The sequence below is a fragment of the Urocitellus parryii genome, chromosome 6 (genome assembly GCF_045843805.1).
Source record: "Urocitellus parryii isolate mUroPar1 chromosome 6, mUroPar1.hap1, whole genome shotgun sequence".
NCBI lineage: Eukaryota > Metazoa > Chordata > Mammalia > Rodentia > Sciuridae > Urocitellus > Urocitellus parryii.
This window is the reverse complement of record NC_135536.1, coordinates 61,136,661-61,148,964: the sequence shown is the minus strand read 5'-3', so window position 1 is coordinate 61,148,964 and position 12,304 is coordinate 61,136,661. Positions and strand designations below refer to the sequence as shown.

Below are 12,304 nucleotides of genomic sequence, written 5' to 3'. Positions count from 1 at the left end.
TGTAATGTTATGAACGACCAATAAAAAAAAAAAAAAAAAAAAAAAATAAAGATAATTGAGTGAAATATTTCTATTGGTTCATTTTAAGTGGCTTGAGGGGTTTGTGGATATCTATTTAAATTAAGAGATCCATTTGGAAATATTACGGTTATCTGAGTAACCAACTAACAAGTTCAATTGTGTTTAAGAATATATTACAACTTTACATTACCAGTACTCTCATTTTATGTATATATTCTCTTCTATGCCCGTGGAGTGTTTACCAGACACTATCATAAACATGCATCTATCCACAAAATGATGGTTGTAAATTTTAAAGAATAGAGATTCTGTGAACTAGACACTCTGACCACCAAAACCAGTAACCATGAATTTTTACTTCTTCTCCATGAAATCACTGAATTTTCCAGTTTAACCCCAAAGTCATTCTTGGTGATGACAAAAGCCTTGACAATAGTCATTAGCAATAGGAAAAAACTAACTCATTTAACAAAAACTCAGACTGGTGGCTGGGGTTGTGGCTCAGTGTTAAGGTGCTTGCCCAGGATATGTGAGGCACTGGGTTCGATTCTCACCACTACATATAAGTAAATGAATAAAATAAAACCCATCAACATCTAAAAATACATATGAAGAATACATATTTTTTTTAAAAAAAAAAGTCAGACTACACTTTATGTGCCAGGACCTTTTCCAAGGGCTTTACATGTAACACCAATGTGAATTTATACCTTTGCTAGGAAAAGATCATTAAGATGCTTTTGAAAAAATTGGGCTCCTCCCCCAACCCTGAGAAATTTTAAATGTAAGTTATTAAAAATGAGCAAATTCTTTGCCCATCCAGTTACAAAAAATAAATATGTATCATTGATAATACTTGAAGTGAGGTACACAGGAAAGATTTATTCTTAGCAGCCTCAGTGGACATGTAAACTGGGTGACTCCTCAGAAGAACATTTTGGTAATGTGATTTTTAAAACCCTCTGAATATAAAGTTTGTTGAACAAACAGTTTCACTTTCAGAAACATGAATAATCAAGAATATATTCAAATACTTTACAACATGAATTTCAATTCAACTCTTTTCAACAAAATTAAAACAAATTAATATTCTAAAGTAGAGCTCAACTAAATAAATCATGATGTCCTGTATAGTGTACCATTGGTTTATTTAATTAATTTTCTATTTTATCAGTTATTAGCATGAATTATGGATCTAGACTGCTTGTTTGGTATCATTGCTCTGCTCTTTAACAGCTTTGTGACTATGGGACTGCTTAAATTTTCATATCGCATTCTATCACCTGTAAAAATTATTTTGAGAAAAAATGAGATAATATGTTTAAAGCATTGCAAGCAGTACCTTGTACATAGTAAATGTAATCAAAACATGCTATAGCTATTAAAAGGTGGTTGTAAAAAAGGTGGGGGATAGTAGCATATTTAGATAGATGGAAAATATTTATAGCCTACAAGATGAAAAGAGTAGTTTTCAAGACAACAACCAACAAATAACATAAGCCCAATTTTGTTGATGTACAGAGACTATCTGTATATAAATATATACAGAGTTTCTATTTTTCAAAAAGATGGAAAATAGGGTTTATTATCAAAGCTATTCATACTGTGTCTCTGGTGAAATTGAATCTTTTTTTCTTCTTCTACGTCTTTTCGATTATCTGATTTTCCTGAAACAAACAGTTCTACTTTTGAAATAAAAAATAAGTTACTTCTCAAATAAAAATCTTACCCCAGTTAGCTATGTAGATCTCACTGGACATTTGCAGGGTAAATGATAAGTCTATTCTGTTTTAACATTTAATACTCGAGTCTTCAGAAGAGCACAAAGCATTGCTATATGAAATATATTTCTGTGATCTTTTTACTTTATCACATATATTTCTAATGACATGTTTTTAATTAGTTAGCAAAAAGCCTTTATTTGGGTAACTGAAATTTTCTATCTGGGGAACTGAAAAGTCATGGATCTCAAATCTGTTTTGTTTATCCCAGAACTGTTCCCTGGCAGTATGAAACAGCAGAATGCTGTACCACCTGGAAGAACATGGTGGCCCAGTGTGACATGAAGGCAGCCAAAGAGGACTGCAGAGAAAACTGTTTTCTGGGAAAGGACCCAGAGCCTATTTGTTAGGACCCTCCAAAAGAAAAGATAGCATATGTAAAGAAACAGTCTATTCTGTAGCCCATCTCCAGTGTGTAAAATCCAATATTTACCAAAGGCTTAGCCCAAGGAAGGCATTGTTTTGATCCCCAGTTGTTACATACTTAGTAACTGCCTAACAACATACATATCAGGGTTTAGAATATCCATAAAAAGGCATGCTCTCTGCAGAGCCTTGGGCAGAGAGGTGGTGACCTCACAGTCTGCACCCCTGCTGCTTTATTAAAGTTTCATGCCTTCAATCACAACAATCACTGCATGAATTCTTTAGCTGTTTTCAGCTAAGTGATAGCCACAGACACAGCCAATCAATTTTCACCCAGGACACTGGGTGAGGTGACAGTTTCTTTTTGCTGTGCCAGGAGGCCAGAAATAGCTCCCTCCATCTCATTGCAGGAAAAAACTACCATGTTGATGTGTATCTCCAGCTTGAGAGATTACTGTCTAAGGCACAGAAATATATTATGTTTGGTGGATCATGTCTGTGCAGAGTATCTGGCTGTGAAGTTCAAATTCTGACCAGAATTAGCATTGTCTTGCTGGAAAGGAGCTACTTTTCTTTTTTCCCTGAGAGGTAGAAAAGCTGCATTGCTGTGTTCAAATATTAGAATATCCTAAATTTGTGCTTTGTTCGAGAAGAGAACTTTTTTTATTAGAGCTTTATAGTTATACATAATAGTTGGGTTGAGAGAGAGAACTTTTAAATAGACATTATCAAGCTCAGAATGGTAGCCATTTCATAGATATTATGGTTCCTTGGGGATTGTGTCTTTTTCCTTTACCATTGTTTTCCAAACATGAATCACTGTGTCTCATGGTCATAATCCATAAATATTGGTTAAACTGATAAATCATGAGACAAATCATAGTTTTTGTCTGTATTAGTCAGTTTTGCTGCAGTAATAAACAATCCCCAACATCTCAGTGGTTTATCAAACTAAAGTTCATTTCTTCCTCATGAAGTATGATTAGAGGCATTCTGAGGTTTTGTTCCATGTATCTTTTGATTCTGAGGCCCACAGCTGCTCTTTGGGATGTGCTCAGTGGTATGCTGAGTTGGCTTACCTCAAAAGAGCTGATATCTCTTACTAAGTGCAAGTTCAGTAATGTCATGTTGGTATGCTAAAATCAACTCATGTCATAAAAATTGACAAATACTATAAACCAAAATTAGGTGGTTTTGTTTCATTTTGTTTGGCTTGGTTTGGTTTTTTGTTTGTTTATTTGTTTGATTGTTTGGAGAGTTTGTCAGTACACCACTGACTTGTATGAAAAATAGGAAGAGAAAAAGAGCCGCCAAAAAAATCACAATTCCCCTTAAGGTTAACAAAAGTCATGTGGCCAAAGATGACAGTAAGGCAGAACACATGGTCCATCTTTAGGAGGCACAGCGGGAACTGACAGAAGTGGAGGAGCAAGTAGTTGTGAACAATACCACAACCTACCTCAATGTTTGAATAATTATAATTAACTAAACCCCAAATCAGGACATATGGTATGACAAAGCATTTCAATGATTTATGTGAGTATATTTTAATATTATTCTTACAGAAATAGCCCACATTTTGAGTTCTTACAACAGGCCCCACATTCTGTAGAAGTTTCTATATGATTTTATATAATCCTGATCATCCTATGATGCAGGTACTGTTATCATCCATATGTTGCAAATGAGGCAACTGAAGCTTAGTGTATTAGATAAGTTGCATAAGAATGAGTAATTGTTTAGTGCTCTTGGTAGACACACCTGTAAGAATGGAAAGAAACCAAGATTAAGTAGAGGATAAAGCTGACATGTAGTTTCCTGAGCCAATCTACAGGGAGTTCTGCAACTAGGATGGTCCTTCAACACTGCCCCTGCAATCAAGGAGAGGGCCATGGGATACCCCTATACATGGGTATAGCCTTCAGCAAGACAATTCCCAATGGCCAAGAACAATTCCTAGTGTGCTCTAGCAGCAGTTGATATTCCCAGCAGCTGGGAGAAGGATGAATAACCTTTAGGAGAGGATTCTGGGCAGAATACCACAGTATCTAGAACAATTAGGTAATGTACCCATGATCACACAACTAGTAAAATGCTGAGATTTAAACCCAAGTCTGTCTGACTTTAGCCTGTCCTCTTAATTTTGATGCTATATTCATCCCCATTGCCCTATCTATCTGATCTAGTTGCTAGTATCTGACAGAATAATGACATTTATAATACATTTTTATGGTTTAAAAACAAGTAAAACAGCTTATTTCAGTTGAAATTGTTGTGAAAAAGTAAGCAAATGGCGCTATGCATTAGCTTTTGCTGTGAATGTTTGTATGCTTGTGTATACAGGTCTAGCAATGAAGTATGGGAAAGGGGATTATATATAACAGTGTGTTAGTAAAAGTCCTCCTTTCTCCTTCCAAATGGCTCAGAGCCAAGCTTACAATCAATGTGGCGAGATTCGTTTGCTAAATGAGAGATGTGCCAGCTTAAGCAGAGGACTTGGCATCCCTAGAAGTACTCCCTCACGTGTCCTTCAAATTAACAACTGTGGAGGCTAGCTCATTGCCCAGGATTGCCCCAGTTCTCCCTGGGTCAGAGCCAGGGTTAGCAACTGTCCAATCAAAACAAGCCAGACATTAGTGAAGGAGTAACAGAAGATCTTAATAAAAAATATACTGTTGCAATAGAGAAAAGAGTCCAGCATGAACTGAACCCAACTTTCATTTATACAGAGATAACTCAGCATTTTGTTTGTTGTGGGTTTTTATGTTTTTGTTGTTTGTTGTTTATGTTTGTGCTTTGTCATCAGGGATTGAACACAGGGCATTTAACCACTGAGCCACACCCCCAGCCCTTTTTAAAATTTTTATTTATTTATTTATTATTTATTTTAATTAGGTATAAACAATAGCAGAATGCATTTTGATTCATTGTACACAATTGCAGCACAACTTTTCATTTCTCTGGTTGTACACAATGTAGTAACGTAGCGTCACACCATATGTGTAGTCATACATGTAGCTCGGGTAATTATGTCCATCTCATTCCACCATCTTTCCTGCTCCCATGCCTCCTCTGCACCCCTCCCTCTCCTTTGCCCAGTCAAAGTTCCTCCATTTTTCCCATGCCCTTCCCCTCCATTATGGATCAGCATTCACTTATCAGAGAGAACACTCAGCCTTGGGTTTTTTGGGATTGGCTTACTTTGCTTAGCATGATATTCTCCAACTCCATCCATTTACCTGCAAAGGCCATAATTTTATTCTCTTTTAATGCTGAGTCATATTCCATTGTGTATATAGACACAGTCTTGCCAAGTTTTCTAGGGTCTAGCTAAGTTGCTGAGGCTGACTTTGAACTTGCAACACTCCTGTCTCAGGCTCCAAAGTCACTGGGATTATAGGTGTGCTCGCCAAGCTGACTGGGCATTTTAAAGGGAGAATGCGGGAGTATGAAGTGGGGTGAGCAGGGGCTCAGTAGAATTAGGGAGGTGAAAAATTACAAGAAGTGGGAAAGTGGAGGTTGGTCCATGTAAAGCTCATCTGCATTTGCTGACTGATGCTTATTGAAAAGGTTCCCACCCTCCCTATCTTCAGGTGTTGGTTGGACCAAACAGTAAACTTTTTTGACAACCTCTAGTTTTCTCAGACAGGCACTTTAAGTGGAGCTGGGTTCAGCCTTGGAATGTAGCCTTGAGCTATTAGAAACTATGTTAGTGTTTATTCATGTCTTTATAGATCAAGGTTGAGGCTTAGTCTAGAAGAGGGCTCCAAGGAGCCTGGCTAGGTTTGGGGCAAGAAGAGAATCTTTGTTATAACCAACTAGCAGTAGGTAGCAGTTTAATGGACAAAATCCCTACTCATAAGACCCCTTTAACACCATTCTAACCCAAAGCCAAGAGCCTCCATGTACTCCACCAATGAGATCTCACACATATGCACACATCTATACTCTTAAACTCACATTCCTGTGCACTCATACACATCCACATTTACATACATTCATACAACCACCTTCTCACATACATATGCCCACATGCATATATACACTTACATACTCATACATACACAAACTAACACACACACACACACACACACACACACACACACCACGTCCCTAGATTATGTACTTCAATTCCCAGGCCCAGCTTCTCAGTCTGCTGATCACAATCCTGCTGCTGCTGGGCTTAGAGACAGTTTAGTATCCTCCAAGCAACTGATCTCTGGGAATTCCTGTCCATCCTCTACTCAGTGAGCAGGGGTTGGAGTAGATCCCTTCATGGGGCAGGAAATGTACAAGCAGAAAGAATGAAAATTTTAGCTAGAAGGAGAATCAGATCCCATGGACAGTTCATCTGGAATGTCCCCAAACATTAGCCACTTGGTTCTTATTCTTTTACCTCACTCCCCACTCACCCCAGTCTCGGTTCAAGTTCTCAGGCCAGTAGGTGATAAAGCCAGCTCTGGGCCCCAATCCCAAGCTTCTTCCTTATTGCCATGATACCCTTCTCTTTGATAGGATTCTTTTTCAAATTCACCAAAACAAAAACAAAACCAAAAACTTCATGCAGGAAAGGAAGCTGAACATTTCCCAGGGTAACTAGTAATGCTATGGCTTATATATTAACTGACGATTGAGCATGACCAGGTCCTTTCATAATCATTAATGAGCCCTCATCAGCTCACCTTCTCTGCTTTTACATGCTTATACCATGGGTTGCTCCGCCCCCCTCCATTTCTTTGGGGTTGTGGAGCAAAAGGCATGATCTGGGGATCCCACTAAGGTTCGTTGTATTCCATGTGAGTAGAAACACCTTAACTCAGGCATATCTTCTCCAAGCCTCTACAATTGACAGATTGGTGATTGGGATTAAGTAGAATGTACATTTAAAGCACCCATCAGAGTTCCCAGGTCATAACAAATGACCATTATAACTATTAGAGTTTCTTGCTTTTACTTTTTACTTGTATAATATTGGTAATGTTGTGAGAGTAAAAAAAAATCAGCATTTCTTCAGGAAAAAAAAAAACTTATTCTCTTGGGTACCTTTTTTCAGAATCTCATTGCACCAGTGGCCACTTTATTCCTGTGTTTGGTGTTTACCTTGGTACCTGCAAAGGAGGCAGAGTGGGCTGTGGCTCACCTGCAGTACCTGAACAGCGTGCACTGTGATGGAGAAGGTGCCCCACACCTTCTGGGCCACTGAGCAGCTGTTGTGTATTTGCTGCCTCACCTGTTTCATACCAACTCTTTCGTTGATCCTTTTTGACCTGCTCTTTACTTGTATCTTCAAATCTTAGACAACCAGGAAGTTTCACCCAATATTAGTAGTAAATTGAGGGGAAAATGACAAGTGTATGATGTTTACAGTGGAGTAAGGGGAAGAGCCAGTCTTCTTTCGGGGGTGTGCTCAGCAGCATGGCTGCATGCACATAAAGTAAGAAATTGGTCAGGATGGATTGAATTCCTTTCCCCTTTGCTGAGCCTAAGAAATGGGTTCTGAAACATCCTCTGCGGTTGCTCTAAGGTTGAACTCTTGAAATTTCTCCTAGAAATACTCCTTTTGGAGGCAAGGAAAGCCTCCAAAAGGAGTATTTCTAGGTGTGGAGTTAAAGGGAGAGGCATGCATGGAGGGGAGGAAGAGTTGGAGTTCTTTGTTTCTCTTCTTCAGCAGCTTGTCATCTTTCTGTAGACCTTGGTTATTCTGATCATGCTCTGAGCCAAGAACAACTTAACCAGAAAACTGTCTGTGCTTCTGTGGGTGCATCATTTTTCCACTCTCATTCACTTTCAGACACCTTCATTAGAAAATGAATCTCCAAGAACTCTGAAAGCCACTGCATAGGCATTATAAACAGCCTGTAGAACCTTCCTCCCTCTAATGACTATATGTACAGCCAAAGATATTGCAATAAAAATACACACTGCATATTTGCATTTTCAGTGCTCTGGTGGTAAATCTACAATGCTGCTCTGTGGTCCTGAATACAGAACGTCTCTGCTAGCACAGATCAGGAATTTAAAGGTTTCTAGGAAACCAGATCAATGAATAATAAGGTTCTTCTATATCAGATACAGCTTACAAATGTTCTCAAAGGACTACACTATAAAAACATTGCACATATAAGCCCTTACCACAAAGGGCATTTTCTAGTGATAAATAGCTTTCCAGGATTTCTCATTGTCTCCTGCTCAATTTCTACCAGAAGACAAAGCTTAGAAGAAAGGTTTCTAGACCTTTATCTTATAATGCAGTTGTTTTATCAAATACCAGAACAATCATTAGCCAGGTGAGGGCACTAGGACTGAGCATAGACACAAAGAAAGGAAACCTGGGAAAAATTGTCTTTTGCAGTTCACTTATTGCTTTGCCATATAAAATCCTTGATGAAACCAGCACTCTTTGTCTACTACTAAATGTTTTTTTTTCTAAGGATATGCAACTCTTGGTTAACAAAACTTCATGGGTGTCAGCTCTGACGTAGATACACAGACAAAATTAATCGCAAATTTGGAATGTAAGAAATCAGATAGCTCCACTTCTGTATAGCCAAATGAATTTACCTTCTGTACTCACACTTCCAAGGGTGATTACTAATTCATAGGTTATAATAAAAAGGGAATAAAGCTGTGATTGCTCAACAAACCTTTAGCCATTCAGAAAAAAATAAAGAAACATGAGTTCTAAAAGAAACATTTCCTCCTAAATGAGATACTTTTTTCCTCCTTTATCTATTGGGTTCCTGGAAACAGTTCTTAAGGAGACATTTAACCTCTTATGATGGTGTAACTAAGACCCAGTGTTGTGGTTTATATGTAAGGTGTCCCCAAAAAGCTCACATGTGAGGCAATGCAAGAAGGTTCCAAGGAGAAATTATTGGGTTATAGCCTTAAACTAATCAGTGGATTAATCCCTAATGGAATTAACTGAGTGGTAACTGGAGGCAGGTAGGGTATGGCTAAAGGAAATAGTTAATTAGGGGCGTGGCTATGGGGTATTTATTTTGTATCTTGAGAGCTCTCTCTCTCTCTCTCTCTCTCTCTCTCTCTCTCTCTCTCTCCTTTCTGATTATCATGTGAGCTGTCTTCCTCTGCCACACTCTTCTGCCATAATGTTCTGCCTCACCCTGAACCCCAAGGAATGGAGCCTGCTGTCTGTGGATTGAGACCTCTGAAACCATGAGCCCTTAAATAAACCTTTCCTCCTCTCCAGTTGTTTTGGTCAGGTCTTTCAGTGCAGCAGAAAAAAGCTGACTAAAACGCCCAGTAAAGCATTGAGTAGTCTTTTTGCAACTCTAGGCTCGATGTGTGATTTTTCTTACTCAGTTGTGTTGGTCTACCCTTCTGGCAGTGCAAGTGATGGAGAATATTCTCCAACAGATCCTGTTCCAGGAATCTGTGCTTTGGATCCCTCCAATCAGCAGGTGTTTGTGTAAGCAGTAATAAAGAAAGCAAATAAGAATTAATAGCAGCCAACATTTATTAAGCATGTACCCTGTGGCTGTGCACCAGCAGGGTTCTGGGCTTTAGACATAGTATCTCATACAATGTCCACATCACCCAAGAATAGTAGTATTATTCTTCTCATTTTATGGAGGAGGTAAAACTATGTATAAAAGGTTGAATAGCCAGTAACTGGCAGCATTTATGTGATCTGAATAGTTGCCTTAATCACTACCCTGTATTAGCAGAAGGTTTCAAACAGATGAATGCATTCAACCCTCACAAACCCACTGACAAAGTATTATTACTATTCCCATTTTTTCCATTGGAGTAATTCAGGCACAGCTAACTTTATCAAGGCACACTTAGTAAAGGACAAAGCCAGAATTTTAACTCTTTCAAAATCTATTCTTTTTACCATCCCACATTGCTTCCTCTCAGCATTTGGCATACATATTTTTAATAGTCAGTACCCATTCTGTTTTACAGTTATTAAAAAAAGAGTCAATAGCCTGTTTGTATTTAATAAGGCAAATATAAGAGAACATTCACAGGACCAAGAGATTTAATTTTAAGATTCTGTCCTTTTATTAAAGAAAAAAAATGGGTAGATAGTACATTACATTGGCAAGGAGGAGAACAGAGTTTAGTTTATCCAAGGAGGCATTTTGGCAAATGGAGTCTGTCACAATGTGAGAGACAGAAGGATATGACCAGCTACTTGGAGATGGAATTTTGTATCAAATACAATGCTCATGGCTGGAAGTGAGGAAAACTCCTATAGAGGGGACTGGAATTTTACAAGAAATCTAGTTAGTGGTGGGAGGCTCCACTGCTCCAAGATGCCATCGGATCCAGGCTCCTTTTTTCCCCATCCTTCCACCAGATATTTATAAATATGATTGAAAGACTATCCTATAAAAGCAATGCACACAAATCTTTACCAACAAGGACATTTTCTAGTAATGAAGATTCTTCCAGGATTTTTTCATTGTCTTCCCAACTGTCTTACTTCATTCATCACTGCTCCACATGCCAGTCAGAAGACATCACAGCCATCGTAAAATCAGGAGCCAAGGGAAGAGGCTACACCAGCCACACCAGTCCATGTCAGCCAAAAAGCTCTCTCAGACCATTCCAGCCCCCAGTAGACTTCCACTTCCATTGATCAGCAATGTGTGTCATGGCCACCCAGCAGACAGTGAGGCTGGGAGAGCAAGTGTTTACCTGGATACATTGCCTTTTCAAGGGAACAGCACCCCTGTAGGGCCAGGGTGGTGAAGAAAGTCAGAAAGGGAGCAAGACTTGGTTAGGAGGCTGGTGTGGAGAGGTGTTAGGACAACAGGGCCATCATGGGAAGAGGAGGAGGACATTGATTGGGTGAAAGGGGGAATGACATCCTGATGTTTACCTTTGTCACCACATGTAAGTGGCCCCCAGAGCATTGCACTAGAACCTGAACCTTTCTTCTTTATTCTGTTCTTGTCTCTCTTCATTCTTTCTGACCCAATCTCAGATAATAGCTCTTTGAACTAAATAATGTCAATAATAATCAGATCATCCGATTCACTGTTTTGTTTGTTTATCCTTAGCAAATAATAGGTATTACATAAATAATCACTTAATTGGAGATGAGGAAAGTCTAGATATATATCAGCTCATGAGGCAAAGGCCAGAAGTTTTCACTGCTTTTGAGGAGAAACTCCTCAGGAGCCCCTGGAAAGGAGTGTGGGCACCATTGTTGATGGAATCTGTATGAACCAATGTCAGCTCAATGACCTGACTCAGACAAGCAGGTTGACAACTCCTGGTCCCGGGGTCTTCCTCTCTGAAACAACTCTGTGTGGCCTTGTGTGATTAGAACTCCATGTTTTCCCCCCTTTCTCTCCTCAGAGCCAGCTCTCCCAGGCACTGAATGGATTGTCAGACCGGGCCAAAGAAGCCAAGGAGTTTCTGGTGCAGCTCCGCAACATGGTCCAGCAGATCCAGGTAGCAGAGTCACCTGGGACGGAAAGCAAACCCCATGGGTTAATGTGAAATTGTGGAGGTGTTTGTGTCTTCTCCTTTATTTTTGTGTTCTGGGAAAATTCCTATTTTTTGTTTCCCGCCCTGTCTCTTTTATACATTCAAACACACAGAGAGCAGCTTCCAACCTGCCCCTTTTTGAGGTGCTTGCCTTTTGCCCACAAGCAAGAGACAGCCTGGGTTTCCAAGTGGCTCCTGTCTTTCACACTGAAGTCCTAACTCCCTACTAGCATGTGTGTAGAAAGAGGACTATTTCTTTGTAAATTCTAGTTGTTCATTACTGAGTTTTAAAGCCCTATTCATTCCCAAAACACCTATAGTAAATACATCTTATTTAACATTAACAAGGCACATTTTCTCTAGTTTTTTCTTCCTTTCCTTCCTTTTTTTTTTTTTTTTTACTTATTTACCTTCCTTCTTTCTGTTCTTTTTCTTCTTTCTTTCATTTCTTCCTTTCCCATAGAAACGCTTCTCCTCTACTTAGGTACTTGGATATTTTCCAGCCATGATCTCTTGGTGACTATAATTTCATATATCTTTATCTGAACACAATGACCAGCAAGCAAGTCATTCATCATTTGAGAACTCATAAATTATCTACAGTAGTAAAAGGGATAACCTATAAAAGGCATGAAACACTAAAATAATGAACCTTTTCATTGTTTGCCATT

At 38.9% G+C, this 12,304-nt stretch overlaps 1 protein-coding gene across 25 annotated transcripts in view; it reads left to right on the top strand.

The window, feature by feature from the left end:
- Trim9 (tripartite motif containing 9) overlaps window positions 1-12,304 on the top strand; it is a 108,655-nt gene that overhangs the window by 47,670 nt on the left and 48,681 nt on the right. For 22 of the 25 annotated variants that reach the window (XM_077799643.1, XM_077799649.1, XM_077799648.1 and 19 more), the window contains exon 2: window positions 11,502-11,597. The exons of the other annotated variants lie outside the window; for them this stretch is intronic. In XM_077799643.1, coding sequence (XP_077655769.1) covers window positions 11,502-11,597 — 96 coding nt within the window. The remainder of the gene's footprint in view (window positions 1-11,501; window positions 11,598-12,304) is intronic. 25 annotated transcript variants of the gene reach the window in all.